The 20,622-nt window shown below is 38.1% G+C and overlaps 1 protein-coding gene across 3 annotated transcripts in view; it reads left to right on the top strand.

The window, feature by feature from the left end:
* Nucleotides 1-5,140: 5,140 nt before the first annotated feature.
* The window catches only part of rtf1 (RTF1 homolog, Paf1/RNA polymerase II complex component), a 37,542-nt gene continuing 22,060 nt past the window's right edge, over nucleotides 5,141-20,622 (top strand). The window contains exons 1-3 of one of the 3 annotated variants that reach the window (XM_061969027.1): nucleotides 5,141-5,334; nucleotides 18,769-18,879; nucleotides 20,090-20,240. In XM_061969027.1, coding sequence (XP_061825011.1) covers nucleotides 5,251-5,334; nucleotides 18,769-18,879; nucleotides 20,090-20,240 — 346 coding nt within the window. In that variant the 5' untranslated portion in view covers nucleotides 5,141-5,250. Of the gene's footprint in view, nucleotides 5,335-5,802; nucleotides 5,948-18,768; nucleotides 18,880-20,089; nucleotides 20,241-20,622 lie in introns of those variants that run through there. The other 2 variants (XM_061969028.1, XM_061969029.1) reach the window with 2 other exon arrangements.

The raw sequence follows: 20,622 nt of genomic DNA on the forward strand, positions 1-20,622 counted from the left end.
AAAGTAAGGCGCAGGCCTACATTTTCTAATTGGCTTAATGGTTTAAAATATCAATCAAATATTGGAGAATGGTTACGAGTACAAAAGCCCTTAAATTGATGTATTGGTTAAAAAAAAACATTTAAAGTGATTTAGGTAGCCCTTTTTGTCTTTTTTATTTATTTATTTATTTATAAAATTATTATTTATTAATATTTAATATTCTATCTGTATTTGCTTTTGTTTTCTTTCCTTGTTGTTGAAAGTGCCTTGACTGTTGAGTTAATTATAAATGTAAGTTTGTTGTTCAATAAAAACAATATTTAAAAATAAATAAATATATATATATATATACGTAGAAAAAAGTTTATAAACTAACTGCTATTTTTCTTTTCTTTTATTTTTTATCTTATAAACCTTTATTTGTAATATGCAATATGCAACAATCAAGAAATAATAATAATTAAAACAAGTACAGAAAACAGTACAAAAACAGGATAATATAAATAAATAAATAAATAAATAAATAATATATATATATATATATATATATATATATATATATATATATATATATATATATATATACGTAGAAAAAACGTTTATAAACTAACTGCTATTTTTATTTTATTTTATTTTTTATCTTATAAACCTTTATTTATAATATGCAATATGCAACAATCAAGAAATAATAATAATTAAAACAAGTACAGAAAACAGTACAAAAACAGTACAAAACAGCGCCAGGGGGTTGTAAACTCAATGAAGTTACTAAAATAGAATGCAAAATATATATACTTAACAAAATGTAAAGCCATAGGCTCACACAAGATCCGTAAAGAATCCAAATTTGGAACACAGCATCATAGTTTTCACAGCTTTTTGGTTGTTAGAGGTAGAGAGCATTTTAAAGTAGAGTTCTAATTCTTTTTTAATGGCACAAAAAAAACAGGGTATTGAGAAACTTACATTTATGAATATAAAACTCAGCCAATAGTATAATGAGGTTGCAAAGGTAAAATTCCTTTTCAATTTTTTTTTTCATACAGTGTAAATCCAAATAGCACATCTTTAAAACAAAGCACAAATTTGTCATGACTATTGTCCAGGATGAAATGACAGATGCCTTGCCATAGTGATGGAGTGCATTCACAAGTCCAAAAACAGGTGGTAAACAGTCTCTGGATGCATGTTATATAAGGTGCAGGTAACATCAATGTCCTTCTTGTATCTAACCATCACAGTCTTTATAGGGTAATAACCATGAATGATTTTGAAAGAAATCTCTTTGACTTTGTTGGTAAGTAAATACCTGTTAGGAAGAGACCATGTTTTGATCCAGCAGATGTCATTCACAACATTATTCCAGAGTGCAATTACATAGGAGACAGACACACAATCATTTTGGAATAAGCTGCAGATTTTTTCTGTTATTTTTCTGATTAAAACAAAGTTTCCCCACAGGAGTGTCAAGTGGATCATTCACAATTGTTACAGCAGAAAGAGGAAATGAGTAAGCCCTGTACAACATAACAACATCTGATGGACTGGCATCAAATACAATGGCAAATTGTTTGGGAGTCACAGGGACCTTAAAATGATTGATAAATTCTTGGTAATTAAAAAGTTTACCTTCTTTATTGAAAAGCTGACTCACTAAAATAGTACCATTCTTGAACCAATTGTTGAGGAAAAGAGATTTCCTTTTGTAACATATGTCTTTATTGTTCCAAATGAAATATTTCGTAGGTGAGAAATTGTGCTTGTATATAAGAGACCATGCCAGAAGGGCTTGTTTGTGGAAGTTTGAAAGAGCAACAGGAATCCTATCAATGATGTAGTTATACAATAGCAAAAATTTTAGGCCTCCAAGGTTAGAAAATACATGATGAGAAATGAAGTTCCAAATTGAGGTAGGATCTTTCAAATTGTGTCTTATCCATTTAATCTTGAAGGTATTGTTTAGTGTAGTGAAATCCAGAAAGTTTAGACCACCCTGATTGTAATTGTTCATTGTAACAGATTTCTTAATATAATGAATTTGACAAATAAAGTCAACAAGTATTTTGTTAATAGTCTTACATATTTTTTGGTTTGCATCTAAAGAAATAGCCGCATATGTAAGCCTGGAGATTAGGGCTGTGAATCTTTGGGTGTCCCGCGATTCGATTCAATATCGATTCTTGGGGTCACGATTCGATTCAAAATCAATTTTTTTTCAATTCAACACGGTTCTCGATTCAAAAACAATTTTTTTCCCGATTCAAAAGGATTCTTTATTCATTCAATACATAGGATTTCAGCAGGATGTACCCCAGTCTGCTGACATGCAAGCAGAGTAGTAGATTTTTGTAAAAAGCTTTTATAATTGTAAAGGACAATGTTTTATCAACTGATTGCAATAATGTAAATTTGTTTTAACTATTAAATGAACCAAAAATATGACTTATTTTATCTTTGTGAAAATATTGGACACAGTGTGTTGTCAAGCTTATGAGATGCGATGCAAGTGTAAGCCACGTGACACTATTGTTCTTTTTTTCCCTTTTTTTATAAATGTCTAATGATAATGTCAATGAGGGATTTTTAATCACTGCTATGTTGAAATTGTAACTACTATTGATACTAGGGATGTCCGATAATGGCTTTTTGCCGATATCCGATATTCCGATATTGTCCAACTCTTTAATTACCGATACCGATATCAACCGATACCGATATCAACCGATATATGCAGTCGTGGAATTAACACATTATTATGCCTAATTTGGACAACCAGGCATGGTGAAGATAAGGTACTTTAAAAAAAAAAAAAAAAAAAAAATAAGATAAATAAATTAAAAACATTTTCTTGAATAAAAAAGAAAGTAAAACAATATAAAAACAGTTACATAGAAACTAGTAATTAATGAAAATGAGTAAAATTAACTGTTAAAGGTTAGTACTATTAGTGGACCAGCAGCACGCACAATCATGCGTGCTTACGAACAGTATCCCTTGCAGACTGTGTTGATATACGGTATATTGATATATAATGTAGGAACCAGAATATTAATAACAGAAAGAAACAACCCTTTTGTGTGAATGTGAGTGTGAATGTTGTTTGTCTATCTGTGTTGGCCCTGCGATGAGGTGGCGACTTGTCCAGGGTGTACCCCGCCTTCCGCCCGATTGTAGCTGAGATAGGCTCTAGCACCCCCCGCGACCCCAAAGGGAATAAGCGGTAGAAAATGGATGGATGGAGTGTAAATGGTAGCACGGTGGAAGAGGGGTTAGTGCGTCTGCCTCACAATACGAAGGTCCTGAGTAGTCGTGAGTTCAATCCCGGCCTTGGGATCTTTCTGTGTGGAGTTTGCATGTTCTCCTCGTGAATGCGTGGGTTCCCTCCGGGTACTCCGGCTTCCTCCAACCTCCAAAGACATGCACCTGGGGATAGGTTGATTGGCAACACTAAAAATTGGCCCTAGTGTGTGTGAATGTGAGTGTGAATGTTGTCTGTCTATCTGTGTTGGCCCTGCGATGAGGTGGCGACTTGTCCAGGATGTACCCCGCCTTCCGCCCGATTGTAGCTGAGATAGGCTCCAGCGCCCCCCACGACCCCGAAGGGAATAAGCGGTAGAAAATGGATGGATGGATGGAGTGGAAATGGTGGAGGGAGGTTTTTTGGGTTGGTACACTAATTGTAAGTGTATCTTGTGTTTTTTATGTTGATTTAATAAAAAAAAAAAAATAAAAAATAAAAAACATATCGATAAAAAAAATAAACGATACCGATAATTTCCGATATTACATTTTAACGCATTTATCGGCCTATAATATCAATCTCTAATTGATACTGTTGTTGATAATAATAATTTTTGTTTCACTACTTTTGGTTTGTTCTGTGTTGTGTTTGTGTCTCCTCTCAATTGCTCTGTTTATTGCAGTTTTGAGTGTTGCTGGGTCGGGTTTGATTTTGGAATTGGATTGCATTGTTATGGTATTGCTGTGTATTGTTTTGTTGGATTGATTAATTAAAAACATTAAAATAAAAACAAATAAAAAATAAAAAAATAAAATAAAAATAAATAAAATAAAATAAATAAATCGATTTAAAAAAAAAAGAGAATCGATTCTGAATCGCACAACGTGAGAATCGCGATTCGAATTCGAATCGATTTTTTCCCACACCTCTAATATATACATACTTGCCAACCCTCCCGAATTTTCCAGAAATTCAGCGCCTCTCCCGAAAACCTCCCGGGACAAATATTCTCCCGAAAATCTCCCAATTTTCAGCCGGTCCATGTGGACCTGAGTGAGGACAGCCTTTTTTCAAGATGGGAGGACAACAGGGTGACAAGAACTAAATCATCCAGACTAGAGATAAATTGTATTATTATGTTTATTTTACCTAAAAATAAATATATTTATTAATTAAAAAAAAATTAAAAATAAATTTTTACTATATTTTGCTAAAAACATCAAAATGAATTGTATTTTTATTTTTTCTGACTCCTTATTACATCCAGCCATAGAATTATACATTAAAATAAACATATTTGAAATAATTAATTTTAAATTATCATAATAATTCATTTAAAATGACCATATTTAATTATTAAAATAATTGCTTGTTTATCAACAACTTTAGCATGTTATTAATTACATTTTGAAGCTCTCAGAAGCCAAGTTATGTTATATTCCTTAACATTTATTTATGCAAGTTTGAAGTATCAATTATCCAAACACAGTTTTGTTTGCTTATTTTCAGGATGTATATATATATATATATATATATATATATATATACATATATATGTATGAAATACTTGACTTGGTGAATTTTAGCTGTAAATATACTCCTCCCCTCTTAACCACGCCCTCAACCACGCCCCGCTCCACCCCGACCACGCCCCCCACCCCCACCTCCCGAAATCGGAGGTCTCAAGGTTGGCAAGTATGAATATATATGTAACAAAATGTAAAGCCATAGGCTCACACAAGTTGCGTAAATAATCCAAATTTGGTGCACAGCATCATCGTTTTCACAGCTTTTTGGTTGTTAGAGGTAGAGTGTTTTTTAATGTAGAGTTCTAAATCAAAACTAACTGCTAGTTTAACAGGGAAAAGCTAGGTCGTGACGTCATCGCGAGCGCGCAAGCGCAGTATCGCCTTTGTGTGTCAGACCGCAGAGGGGGCCAGCTAGCTCGGCTAGCAACGAGCGGCTAACAGCCGACATAAGACGGAACACCGCGGTGGTTAGCAGCTTAGCTCCGCTGCGTGTTCGCCATGGTCAACGTCAAGAAGCGGAAAGGTCGGGTCGTCATCGACTCAGACTCCGAGGACAGCGCCAGCGACGACAACTTAGATGAGGTAGGAGCGCGCGGGCTGTGCGTTTGTCTCGTTATGTGTGTCGACTTACGAAGTTGTCAACACTTTAGCTAATTGCGCTGTTTATGGCCTGGCTCGGGCTTAATAACACAAACAGGCCACTCTTGTTAAAAAACCTCCGCGTAGTCTGCTCATTTAAATCATGTTTCCAATTTTTAATGTCACATGCTCGCATTTTTTCCCCAGAAAACTACGTACAGTGTGGGCGAGCTAACATTAGCCAGTGAAGTCATGCTAAGGCTAATGTTATAGTAGCGTGCAAAAGCCGCAACCATGTTGTTTTCAGCTCAGTGTTTACGTTTTTGAGCTCGGTGTTTACGTTTGTCATTCAGCGATCTGATTGTGACCTAGCTATGTGCAAGCAATGAACACGGTATGTTTGCACCGCGCAGGCTGGAGCTCAAGTGGCGCTTCGTCTTAAATAGGCAACCTTATCGCCATTGTGACGTCACAGGGCTGGAGCTGACACGCTATTTTTGGGTGATGTTGTCAAACCAAGGACCGAGTCGCTCTGCAGCTTTGAACGCTTTCATTAGCAACATTGGCAAACAACCAACACAGGAGGCTGTGGCCGTTTCCAGCTTCAGAGATGCAGGTATAAAAGTATTTTGTTGCATTCCAAGTTCGTGCCAAAAGTCCAAGCTAAAGTGGAAGCAAGCAAATCATTTTTTTAATAAGGGTTACTTTTGTAGGTTTCTCTATCATCATGTTTGTTCAAAGAGTAGGTTTGTCTATTCCTGTAGTTCGAGCGTGGAAATATATTTCCCTATGTGTACAGCTCCACTAGTGGACATTGGAGTGTTACTTTCAAAGGCAAAATTAAAGTATTGCTAGAAACATAATTTTATATGGGACTTTATTGTATTATACAGTGTTTCCCACACATTCATTTATTTGTGGCGGCCCGCCACGAAAGAATTACGTCCGCCACAAATGGATTTTTCGGCTTTTGACTCGCTCGACCGCTCATAAAAGCAATGGGACTCTGTCTGTGAATGTAGCTTGTAGTTACAACTCCGGTGCAGTAGGTGGCGGTAGCCTACTATGCATTGTAACTCCGCCAATAGCACTTAATTCACCTCGTGGGCCAGAAGACGAAGACGGACGGACGGGATCAAAATACGAGGGTAATATAGGTTATAGGTAGATAGGTTATAGCTGCATCGCTCACGGCTCGTCATATATTTAACGTTAATCCGCGATTTCACCGAGCGTTTCACTGACGGTGAGCAGCCTGACGCTGCTTCATTAACACCGCCACTGTTTGACTCGGGGGCCGGGGCAGACGCACGTAGTAACAATCACCTGTTTTCATACCGACGAGCTAACGTGTCCAGGTTATAACCCTGTTGTCGATAAACACACGTGGAGACGGTGCTTCTGATACTACATTAATACTCAAGCTAAAATGTCCACTGCAGCATGTGAATGCAATGAAAATAATAAAATCTGAGCCAACCAGCTGTTAAAATGTTGTCCAGGTTAATGTTTTGGCCATTAAAGGCCCTTCATTTCAAGATTTCAACTGTGATCGGGCTTTAAACAGGTGGCTGACCTGTTCAGATGGGTGTAACTGCTACTGGTCAAATAATGTGAAATAGCATTTAATTTTACATGTATGCAATGTCATTTAAATGTAATTATAGATAATAATAATAATAAATACTGTGTAGTGTTTTAAATAGTCATCGGGAAGGATTTTAGTAAGATATAAGCCATGAGCACTACACAGCCAGAAAAAAACCTAGGCAGGACAAGTAAAAATATTGGGGCAAGTAGATTTGAGAAGTCGGGCAAGTAGAAAAATTAGGGCGGAGGGAACAGGTGAGACTCAGCAAACACTGAAAAATAAAGCAGGGTCAGATCAGAAATGCACTTTTTTCATGAAAAGGGTCCTAATTTATATTATGTGCCTTATAGAGAGGACCACGACAAAACATACACCTCTGCCTCTGTTTCACTTTATGTTGCTGGTAAATAATATGGTTGTAGTAGTAGGCTAAAGTTAAATTATTTAGTATGCACTAATTAAAGGGGCAGAGCTTTAAGAGACATTTTAGCTTTTATATTTTATAAGATATATTTTTTGTAAGAACCACAATTAATAAATATATTTCAGTGAATAACTAATTGTTCAAATCTGTATATAAATATGTACATAAACTGTTGTAATTATATTCCAACTTCGCATTCTTCTTGGTCATCGCCGCTGCCGCCGCCACCCCCCGACCACACCACCACAAATAGATGCCTGCCCTGTGGGAAATACTGTTATATGTATAGTACATGTTCCAAAAAGAAAAAAGCATAAAACACAGTATATTCAATTATACTACCGTATTTTCCGCACCATAAGGCGCCCTGGGTTAAAAGCCGCGCCTTCAATGAACGGCATATTTCAAAACTTTGTCCACCTATAAGCCGCCCGGTGTTGTAAGCCGCATCTAACTGCGCTAAAGGAATGTCAAAAAAACAGTCAGATAGGTCAGTCAAACTTTAATAATATATTAAAAACCAGCGTTCTAACAACTCTGTTCACTCCCAAAATGTACGCAAATGTGCAATCACAAACATACGTATATCAACATGGACAGAGCTGCGTGAAAAAAGCCACCCGGCCTCTTCGCGTAAACTTAAACTTACCTTAACCACTCGCTCATCTTTTCTTCATCCATCCCTTCGAGTTAGCTTTTATGATGACGCCGGCTGGAAAGGTCTCTTTTGGCAAGGTCTTCCTTTTGAATATCACCATGGGTGGAAGTTTCTGGCCATTAGCATGGCAAGCTAGAACCACAGTGAAGGATGACTTCTCATTCCCGGATGGAGAGATTGCGTCTTTTCATGAACCGGATCCCTGACGCTTAGTAGGAGCCATTTTGTGGTCTTTACAGATGTAAACACACAAAGGAAATGAACCGTACGGTATATCCGCGCGCTTTTTCTTCTTCTACGCGGGCGGGTGGTTGCTTACAGTAGAAGAAGAAGCGCTTCCTGTTCTATGGGGGTGGGTGCTTACCTTGGCGGTTGCTTGCGTAGAAGAAGAAGCGCTTCCTGTTCTACCGGGAAAAAAGATGGCGGCTGTTTACCGAAGTTGCGAGATCGAAACTTTATGAAAATGAATCGTAATATTAATCCATATATAAAGCGCACCGGGTTAAAAGCCGCACTGTCAGCTTTTGAGTAAATTTGTGGTTTTTAGGTGCGGCTAATAGTGGGGAAAATACGGTAAATGTAAAAAATAATCTAGTTTGGTTACCCCATCATGAGCGCAACACAAAGTTGTAAAAGTTTCAACTACAATTCTAAATAAGATGTCAAAAGCAAACTGGTATCAAATACACACATCTTAAAGATTGATCAATACCTATTTATGATGATTTATCCAAATATTAAAGAAATATACCTGAACAGAACGGCGTGGCGAAGTTGGTAGAGTGGCCGTGCCAGCAATCGGAGGGTTGCTGGTTACTGAGGTTCAATCCCCACCTTCTACCATCCGAGTCACGTCCGTTGTGTCCTTGGGCAAGACACTTCACCCCTTGCTCCTGATGGCTGCTGGTTAGTGCCTTGCATGGCAGCTCCCGCCATCAGTGTGTGAATGGGTGAATGTGGAAATACTGTCAAAGCGCTTTGAGTACCTTGAAGGTAGAAAAGCGCTATACAAGTATAACCCATTTATCATTTATTATTTATTTATCATGATGGTTACACCAAAAAATAACGCTATGAATCACATTTTTCCATGTTTTTGGGGCATTTTTATGCTATTTCCAAGCATCTCCTTTTTATTATCGTTGATTTAAAATTGTCAAACTAATGCATATTATATATGCATGCCCTAGTAAACAAACAAAAAAAGTCATATTTATTTTGATTGTTACATTTATGCAGGTGGGTGCAAATGTACTCATTACCAGAGCTGTACACCTATATGAACTAAAATTCTGGGTCACCATTTCAAAACATTGAACTCTGCAGGTAATTTGAATTATTTAAAAATGATGGTAAATGGGTTATACTCGTATAGCGCTCTTTCTACCTTCAAGGTACTCAAAGCACTTAGACCAGTGGTTCTTAACCTTGTTGGAGGTACCGAACTCCACCAGTTTCATATGCGCATTCACAGAACCCTTCTTGAGTGAAAAATAAAATGTTGTTTTTTTTCAAATTCAAGACAAAGTTATATGTTTTTGGTAACACTTTAGTATGGGGAACATATTCTAAGTACCGTATTTTCCGCACTATAAGGCGCACCGGATTATTAGCCGCACCTTCAACGAATGGCATATTTCATAACTTTGTCCACCAATAAGCCGCCCCGGACTATAAGCCGCGCCTACGCTGCGCTAAAGGGAATGTCAAAAAAACAGTCAGATAGGTCAGTCAAACTTTAATAATATATTAAAAACCAGCGTTCTAACAACTCTGTTCACTCCCAAAATGTACGCAAATGTGCAATCACAAACATAGTAAAATTCAAAATAGTGCAGAGCAATAGCAACATAATGTTGCTCGAACGTTAATGTCACAACACACAAAATAAACATAGCGCTCACTTTCTGAAGTTATTCTTCATTCGTAAATCCTTCGTCTTCGGTGTCCGAAGTGAAAAGTTGGGCAAATTTACGATCCACTGGCAGATGTTGGCGTCGTCTGGCGCTGCCTCCTCGTCTTAGTGAAGGTGTGTTCGCCTTCTGTCATCCATTGTTCCCACGCAGTTAGCAGTCTAGCTTCGAATGCCCTGTTGACACCAATATCTAGCGGCTGGAGGTCTTTTGTCAATCCACCCGGAATGACGGCGAGTATTGAATTAAGCGCGTAAGCGTGTCTCTCAATGTGCTGTTATGAGCTAGCAAATATAACAACTACACTACCCAGCATGCAACGATAGTTACGAGCATGCGCGGTAGCCCTGAGAAGCGTTGTATGCTGGGAGTTAGAATGTGGTTATGAGCACGCTGTGAGTAAACGTTGAGAACTCAGTTAACACGCCTCGTCTGCATTATTTATAATTAGACAGACAACACACTTAATAGGAGCCATTTTGGGGTCTTTACATAAACACACAAATGGAAATGAAACGTCACATATCCCAGCATGCACCGCGCGCTTCTTCGTCATCCACTGTTCCCACGCAGTTAGCAGTCTAGCTTCGAATGCCCTGTTGACACCAATATCTAGCGGCTGGAGGTCTTTTGTCAATCCACCCGGAATGACGGCGAGTATTGAATTAAGCGCGTAAGCGTGTCTCTTAATGTGCTGTTATGAGCTAGCAAATATAACAACTACACTACCCAGCATGCAACGATAGTTACAAGCATGCGCGGTAGCCCTGAGAAGCGTTGTTGTATGCTGGGAGTTAGAATGTGGTTATGAGCACGCTGTGAGTAAACGTTGAGAACTCAGTTAACACGCCTCGTCTGCATTATTTATAATTAGACAGACAACACACTTAATAGGAGCCATTTTGGGGTCTTTACATAAACACACAAATGGAAATGAAACGTCACATATCCCAGCATGCACCGCGCGCTTCTTCTACGGGGAAAAAAGATGGCGGCTGTTTACCGTAGTTGCGAGACCTAAACTTTATGAAAATGAATCTTAATATTTATCCATATATAAAGCGCACCGGGTTATAAGGCGCACTGTCAGCTTTTGAGAAAATTTGTGGTTTTTAGGTGCGCCTTATAGTGCGGAAAATACGGTAACAAAGACTTAATTTAGAGTTTTTTGGACACTAGGGGAACATATTCTAAGTAACAAAAACTTAATTTAGAGTTATTTGGTTAGAGGGTTAATAGGCCAGGGTTTGAGGGTTAAGGCATTAATAAGTACTTAATAGCATGGGGAACATATTCTAAGTAACAAATACTTAATTTAGAGTTATTTGGTTAGAGGGTTAATAGGCCAGGGTTTGAGGGTTAAGGCATTAATGAGTACTTAATAATGACTAGTTAAGAGAAAATATGTTACTAATTTGCATGTTAATAAGCAACTAATTAATGGTGAATATGTTCCCCATACTAAAGTGTTACCATGTTTTTTTACTGGTGCACAAAATGAACCGTGCATGAACTAAGGCTGCAGCTAACGATTATTTTTCTATCGATTAATCTATAGATTATTTTTTCGATTAATCGGTTAATCTATAGATTATTTTTTCGATTAATCTATAGATTATTTTTCCTTTTACCGATTATTTTTTTTATTTAAAATGAAGATGAAAAAATATATGTTGGCCAGTTTTTTCAAAAGGCATGACTTTTATATACAAAAAAAAAAGTATGGCCACTCAGTCAACATTGACAACAACATGACAAAATATTCTGTAACAATGTAAACATTTAAAACTTTTAACATTTAACAAAATTAAAAGTAGCTTATTTGCTTTTTAATGTGCAAATATAAAAGTAAACATCCAGTGCAAATCTTAATATTCTGCAATAGTATAAGCATTTCTAAAGTAAAAGTATTGCTTATTTTGCTTTAAAATGTGCAAAAATAAAGATAAACATCCAATACAAAAAAGTGCAAAACGAAATATTCTGTAACAGTGTAAACATTTCAACAAAAGTAAAAGTATTGCTTATTTTGCTTAATAACACAACAATGATAGTATGATTAAAGTGAAAGTTAATTGTTGGTTTGTACATAGTATATGTAACTGTTAATGTTGTAAAAGGTATTTGCACAACTAATTAACGTTAGCGTTAAAGAGGAGCGCGTCTTTGTAAACACTGAACAGGCATGCCAAACGCGCCTCTCAGAGCGAAACAGTGTTTTAGTTTATGAATTTACAACGCAGATACAAATGACACATTCATGATTTTGTGTAATGATGACAATGTATACTCACGCGGACGATTGACTAGTTGATGGTGATGGCAAGAACGCTGTCGGGTGTTTTCTTTTCAAATGTTCCTTCATAGCCGTTGTGCTGCTATGATAGGCCATTTCCGCTCGACACAGTGTGCATACAACAACTGTCAAGTGTTTTGCTTTTTTCGCTGTGCTTATCCCACACTTGAAGGGATGTACCAATGCTGAATGTGGCTTCTGGATTTCACTCAAAAGACCAGACCGTAGTTACTTTTTCCTTTTATTTTCCTTTAGTTTGCAACAGTTTTTCCAACCAAGAAACAGCTTCTTTTTTCTTCTTTAGTCTTTTTAGCAGTCTTTAGCAGTGTTAATAGACTTTAGTTTCTTTAGCTGTCATTAGCTGTCTTTAGTAGCCTTTAGTAGCCTTTAGCTTCTTTAGTAGGTGAAAAACCTTTAAGGACAAAACACCACAAGATTAACATGCTGTAAAAAATCAATCAATTATCAATCCCATAATTTACAACTATTAATTAGCTATCAAACTCTTAACCATTAAACAAGTGCAAGAAAATGGACACATCTTTTCCCTTTAAGTTAAAACAGATTTTAAATAAATTGTCTCAACATAAATGCACCAAGATACATATAAAATACATTTAACACCAGAAACACAATAGATAAATGCAACAGAAAACCCAATATGCAAATACATAAATACCTAACCAATTAACCACCTATTTAGATACATATTTAAAATCCATATTCAATATAAATATATTATTAATTTAGCAGTGAAACACTCAATCTTAAACGCTGTCTACTGGTAGAAAAATGCCCCTTTTTCTACGCCCTCACCAACACAGTTAAATCCAACACATTAAATTGAGCGACTTCACCCTCCTGATGACGCAAACTGCTCCAACATTTATCAAACTAAGCAAAGAATATCAACACTAAACAACAGTTACATAACACACTGTGTGTATTTAGCCTCCAGACTAAGCACGCTACATGCACACAACCCCCCCTCCCATCTCACCAGCGCAACAGGTGCGCCACACCCACGAAGAGAAATATTAAATCTTACATACTTTTGGCACAACTCTGGGTTATCTGTAATGAACTAAACCTTTTTCCACTCTGCGCTGGCGTCTTTTGTACTCCTTGATTTGACACAGCGGTCTAATTACCGGGCTCGCGCACCAGCAGATGAGACAGGAGCGCGCCGCGTTATACCTGCACGCGAACGTAAACTGATCGGCTCTGATTTTATAAGCCGACTGGCCGAAATAATGCCGAATTATATACATTTGTTTATTGAAATACTCCCACACTTTTGACGACTTTTGGCGTGCTTTTTTCCCCTCGCTCGCACCGCTCGCATCATCTGCTTTGCGCTCCGCCATGACGGCAGTGTGACGTAAATATGCGACGCGTCGAAGCATAAAAACGACGTCGGCGTATTTACGTAACCGATGACGTCGACTACGTCGACGCGTCGTTTCAGCCTTAGCATGAACATCACCTTGTTCAAAGAACAAAACCAACACAGTGCATCAGTGTGACTTCTGCTGTTGCCGTATCCGTAATACGCCGATAGGGAAAAGTTTTTATTTACACGATGAGTCAGGTGTGTCTTGACCTCCGCCGAACCCCTGAGCCCGACTCACCGAACCCCTAGGGTTCGATGGAACCCAGATTAAGAACCACTGGCTTAGACACTATTTCCACATTCACACACACATTCACACACTGATGGCAGGAGCTGCCATGCAAGGCCCTAACCACCACCCATCAGGAGCAAGGGTGAAGTGTCTTGCTCAAGGACACAACGGACGTGACGAGGTTGGTCGAAGCTGGGGACCGAACCAGGAACCCTCAGGTTGCTGGCACGTCCAATCTCCCAGCTACGCCACGCCGTTGGGAACCTTACTAAAATCTTATTTTAGTAAGGCTTATCCAGGTTAACTCCAACTGATGATGCGTGACAAGACACATGGGGGCACAATTTCCTTTTAACATTAACTGCCAAGTGCAAAAAGAAGTTAACTGTGTAGTAAAAGTTAAAGGAGAACCGCACTTTTTTTAAAGGAATTTTGTGTATCATTCACAATTATTTAAGACAAGAACGCATTTTTTTAATGCATTTTAAACTGTTAATAAACAATAGCAAAAATCAGCTAACAATGGAGCCAATGAGTCACTATTCAGCCTATAAAGCGCTCTAAAAAACATCCAAAAGCCTTTGTCATTGTTTTATATACACACTGTAAGTATATATGTAATGTCGTAACAGATACATTCGTAATAACGTGTAATATTTACGTATTTTGCTTATTTTAAGCATACGGCGGAATATTAATTTAAACCAGTGTGTAGTAAAAGTTAAAAGAGAACCTCACTTTTCTAGGAATTTTGTCTATCATCCACAATCCTTATTTAAGACAAGCTTACATATGTTTTTATGCATTTTAAACCGTAAATAAACAATAGCAAAAATCCGCTAACAATGGAGCCAATGAGTGACTCTATTCCGCCTATAAAGCGCTCTAAAAACATCCAAAAGCCTTTGTCATTGTTTTAAATACAAACCGTAAGTATATATGTAATGTAGTAACAGATACATTCGTAATAACATGTAATATTTACGTATTTTGCTTACTTTAAGCATACGGCGGAATATTAATTTAAACCACTCTGTAGTAAAAGTTCAAGGAGAACTGCACTTTTTTAAGGAATTTTGTCTATCGTTCACAATCCTTATTTAAGACAATAACACATGTTTTTATTTTTTATGCATTTTACACCGTTAATAAACACTAGCAAAAGTCAGCTAACAATAGAGCCAATGAGTCACTCTATTCCGCCTATAAAGCGCTGTAAAAAACATCCAAAAGCCTTTGTCATCGTTTTGTATACACACTAAGTATATATGTAATGTAGTAACAGATACATTCGTAATAACATGTAATATTTACATATTTTGCTTACTTTAAGCATACGGCGGAATATTAATTTAAACCACTCTGTAGTAAAAGTTAAAGGAGAACTGCACTTTTTTAAGGAATTTTGTCTATTGTTTACAATCCTTATTTAAGACAAGAACACATGTTTTTATTTTTTATGCATTTTAAACCGTTAAACACTAGCAAAAGTCAGCTAACAGTAGAGCCAATGAGTCACTCTATTCCGCCTATAAAGCGTTCTAAAAAACATCCAAAAGCCTTCGTCATCGTTTTATATACACACTGTAAGTATAAATGTAATGTAGTAACAGACACATTCGTAATAACCTGTAATATTTACATATTTTGCTTATTTTAAGCATACGGCGTAATGTTAATTTCACAGACTCATCACAAAGTTCGCTTTTCCATTCAACAACAAGAAACCTACTACTCGTGGCAGTCTTTGTGAGAGCCAACAAAGACTGCTTTGGGACAAATGATGATTCAGAACCTTATATTTTTTAGCCTGAATATAAGGGGGATGTTCTCCAATTTTTAGAAGCTAAGTGCTGAATGAACATAATAAAACAATCACTTGCTGTACGTCTTCTCTTCACTGGTATAGATTTTACTGGATGTTTATGTCCTTCCGTTTAGATGAAGAATGAATCATAATCCTCTGGCAGGTGGAGTATAAGCTGGGTGTCAAAGTTGTATGCCCCCACATCCCTGTTGATGGTGTTGGCCCCTTGCTTCCAAATTTTACATAGTCTCCTTGATCCATCGCTTGTATTTCTTTCTAATTAAATTACTTTTCCTTGGCTGTTAGTTGCATGTTGTGTGTCACACTTCATGTTGTTGTGTTCTGGAAGTCGGTGCATCGCCATAACGTGCGCCACTGTCACTTCTGTTGTGTCGGTCGTGTCTTAAAGTTGTGTAGCGGTTTTATGTTGTTGTGTTGTGTCGTTTGTGTTTGTTGTGGCTGTTGCAATCGTGCTTTAGCTGAACGATTTTGTGTTGTAATTTATGATATTGTTTGTGTTTGTTATGACCTTTCTTAGCCACCATAGCTATTACCAATTGGTCTTTGGATGGCACATTGACGGGCAAACAGACTTAAACGTTTAGAGTCCTTGTCATTAAAATGCTAAACTTCATATAAAGTCTCCTGTTCTTAAATACAATGTTTTCTTTTTTCTAGTATCGATAAAATTGATCGATTCCCTTTTAAAACGTTCTTGGATCGATACCTATCTTGCCAAGCACATATCTATATACTTGAAATTTAGGAATATAAATCAATCTATTGATATATCAATCAATCGTTACACTCCCTAGAATAGTGGTTCCTAAACTTTTTTCACCAAGTACCAGCTCAGAAAACATTTGGCCCTCCAAGTACCCCCATAAAGACCAATGTTAAAATAGAAGTTTAATTTAACAAGTATATTTAATATTGTTGGATTCTTTTGAATAGTTTTTCATGTTTAAAATATTTTAATATGTTATTCATATTGTAACATTGTTATTTTATGTTCCACGTGTAGTTTATTCAATGTTTACCAGACATTATGGTTTCCCCAGGGCCTAGAAGGCATCATTGTTACGTGCAGCTTTCTCTGCCAATGTTCGTCTTTGTTTACATGTGTTCTGCATATTGATCGTCTGGGAGGCTGGGAAGGGGCGGACGTAGGCGCAGGATGTGTAGAACATTCCTGTTCCCACGGGTGTTGAGTGATAGAAATGACAAAGTAAGACTGTTCAGTTTGTGTCTTGTTTATTTTAGCGTCGACTACGGCCTCCGGTAGTCAGATTGTAACGACTTCCATTGAAGGCTGATAAACCTTTGATAACGACTCGAGTCATGTCATTAAAGGCCTACTGAAATGCGATTTTCTTATTTAAACAGGGATAGCAGGTCCATTCTATGTGTCATACTTGATCATTTCGCGATATTACCATATTTTTGCTGAAAGGATTTAGTAGAGAACATCGACGATAAAGTTCGTAACTTTTGGTCGCTGATAAAAAAGCCTTGCCTGTACTGGAAGTAGCAGACGAGTAGCGTGACGTCACAGGTTGTGGAGCTCCTCACATCTGCACATTGTTTACAATCATGGCCACCAGCAGCGAGAGCGATTTGGACCGAGAAGGCGACGATTTCCCCATTAATTTGAGCGAGGATGAAAGATTCGTGGATGAGGAAAGTGAGAGTGAAGGACTAGAGGGCAGTGGGAGCGATTCAGATAGGGAAGATGCTGTGAGAGGCGGGTGGGACCTGATATTCAGCTGGGAATGACTAAAACAGTAAATAAACACAAGACATATATATACTCTATTAGCCACAACACAACCAGGCTTATATTTAATATGCCACAAATTAATACCGCATAACAAACACCTCCCACCTCCTGTCCATACAACCCGCCAATACAACTCAAACACCTGCACAACACACTCAATCCCACAACCCAAAGTACCGTTCACCTCCCCAAAGTTCATACAGCACATATATTTCCCCAAAGTCCCCAAAGTTACGTACGTGACATGCACATAGCGGCACGCACGTACGGGCAAGCGATCACATGTTTGGAAGCCGCAGCTGCATGCGTACTTGCGGTACCGCGTCTGCGCATCCACCTCAAAGTCTTCCTGGTAAGAGTTTCTGTTGTCCCAGTTCTCCACAGGCCAATGGTAAAGCTTGACTGTCATCTTCCGGGAATGTAAACAATGAAACACCGGCTGTGTTTGTCTTGCTGCAGACGGCCGCAATACACCGCTTCCCACCTACAGCTTTCTTCTTTGCTGTCTCCATTGTTCATTGAACAAATTGCAAAAGATTCACCAACACAGATGTCCAGAATACTGTGGAATTTTGCGATGAAAACGGACGACTTAGTAGCTGGCCACCATGCTGTCCCAAAATGTCCTCTACAATCCGTGACGTCACACGCTGACGTCATCATACCAAGACGTTTTCAGCAGGATATTTCGCGCAAAATTTAAAATTGCACTTTAGTAAGCTAACCCGGCCGTATTGGCATGTGTTGCGATGTTAATATTTCATCATTGATATATAAACTATCAGACTGCGTGGTCAGTAGTAGTGGGTTTCAGTAGGCCTTTAAAATATTTATTTATAATGATTCTTTGGTGTACTACTAGATGGAGCCTGCGCACCACGGTTTGAGAATCACTGCCCTAGAACATAGAGAACTAGGAAAAACAACTCACATGTTGTTATGTTTGATGATCATGTTTGTGAATGCAACCTTTCTTGCCATACCCGTCTTGGTGCATAATGAGGAAGTGCTGTGTTAACGTGGCTGCGGCACTAGCGGTGTTGTGAGGGTTGCTGTTGGCGTTTTAAGATCAGCAATAAAGTTTAAAAAGAGCATCAGACTGTGTTTCTGTCAGGACGCTCCATAACTTACTTAGTTCATATGTTATTTACACAATTTCACTGCTAAGCATTTGTTGCTGGTGCCTGAGTCTGCATTCATTCAGCACCAAAATGAAGCACCAAAGGCTTCTTTTATTTCGGTCTGGTTACCGTTTACATTAGCGACATTACCATTATTGAACCGGGCTACGGTGCTTATCTCTAAATAGGTTACTTACTGTCCATCATCATTTCTTCCCCCAGGAGTTGCTGTCCTTGGCAAAGAGAAAGCGCGTCGACTCCGACGAGCCGGAAGAGCCGGTGAGCAAACCGGCGGCGTCCACCGATTCTGAGACGTCCGACAGCGACGATGAGGTAGGTTGGTCGGGGCTTGTTTTATTGGTTCACAATGCTGAGAAAATCACTTTGTTTCCATGCACTACTACATTAGTCAGATTTCTCAAATAGTTCGTTTTTTTTGTATTTTCACACCTATGTGCCAAGTTCAAGTGTCCATGCAAACAGTCTAATGCGACTATTGGTTATACTCCATGTGCCTACCATACACTGGGGGGGCGGGGGCACTTATGAATTCCTTTTACGGTTGACTTATGACGTCACACTAGCCATCTGCAGATACTTACCACTTGTTTTAACTGATGTCCGCTGTAGTGTTGGCACACATTTAAAATATTACGTCTCTACTGGCTATGTTGATGTTAAATAGCAGACAGCATTAAGAAATTATCTTGGATTCCGCTACGGACATGACACTACTACCAAGAACATGTGGGGGCGGATGCAGGTCCGAAGCAAAGAGAGACCGGGAGAAGAGATTTTTTAAATACATTTTCAGATGAAAATCATATAAACAAAACTTTTGAACGTTTCAAAGTTCTTTCCAAAGGCTCTGTGGATTGATGAGAGGAATTTAAAATCTATAATAAAGGAAAAGACAGTTCGTGCCCCGACTGATACTGTTCCAGATGAAGGTTGCTATTGTTCTGGACTATATCTTGCCGGTTGTGTGGAATTCAGAGTTATTGTTAAGCAGTTTGAAGTGCACAAATGCAGCGTGAAGAAGTTTGTGTATGCTTTATTATTCGCCTTGAATATAGCTGCTGTATTATCTTTCATCTAATTTGTATTTCATTCCGAAGTCTGAATTAGGCCGGCATCTTACATTTCATTGTTAAATCTCTTGTTACTTTTTTTCTACCACCGACGCACTTCAAAATGTTCTGTTCTTTGAAGCAAATTAAAAGTCTCCTCTTCATGATAATTGTTGCTACGTTTTTAATTGAGTGGTATCTGCTTTCGGGTTGTATTCCGCGCGTTGAGACTGGTGAATGCGCGATACTGAGAGTCCTCTCTGGCCGCAGACACCCCTCGAGAGATCTGGTTTCCAATCGCATAATCCAGGTTTGTTAGTCCGACTTTTCAAAAAACCAACGCAATTAGATTAAGGTGTTTCCATGGGCTGTAGGAGGTTTATTTAGAGCCGAACTATTTGAGAAATCAGACTAATTTAGTGAATGGACATGTACTGACTGTTGTACATACTGTATTCATTATATCTGTTCAGTGGACTGTGGGGGGCACCAAAGGCAAAAAGAAAGTTAAACCAGGGAAGGGTCCCGAGAAGAAGAATGCCAACAAGAAGAAGGTTCATAAATCCACAGCGTCTGGGAGCTCAGATGGAGACGGCTCAGGGGAGAGCTCTGCACCTGAGGAGGGTACGAATTTGTCCTTTTACCTTGTCTCCAAAAAAAAAAAAACTGTACACGCTACATAGGAGGGTCAAAATATGGTAGCCTACAGAAAAGCACAATGTCTATGTAGTTTATGTTTTAACTGGTGCAGCTTTTAGAGACTTTACGATACTGATTGATTAGATCAGGAAATCCACTGACTTATTGCTTGTTTTCCGTCACATGATTTCTTCCCGGAAGTGAAAAATAGCCAAAATGGCTGTTTTTCAAGTAGCATGCAAAAAGGCATTTTTTCAAACAGTGAAGAAATCCCACACAATTGATGCCATATGACATTTTTTCTGTGACCCCGAGCATTTTATTAAACATCATTTTTTATTGATATAGCAAAATATATTCATCGTTT

Source organism: Nerophis lumbriciformis, linkage group LG08 (genome assembly GCF_033978685.3).
Source record: "Nerophis lumbriciformis linkage group LG08, RoL_Nlum_v2.1, whole genome shotgun sequence".
Classification (NCBI taxonomy): Eukaryota; Metazoa; Chordata; class Actinopteri; order Syngnathiformes; family Syngnathidae; genus Nerophis; species Nerophis lumbriciformis.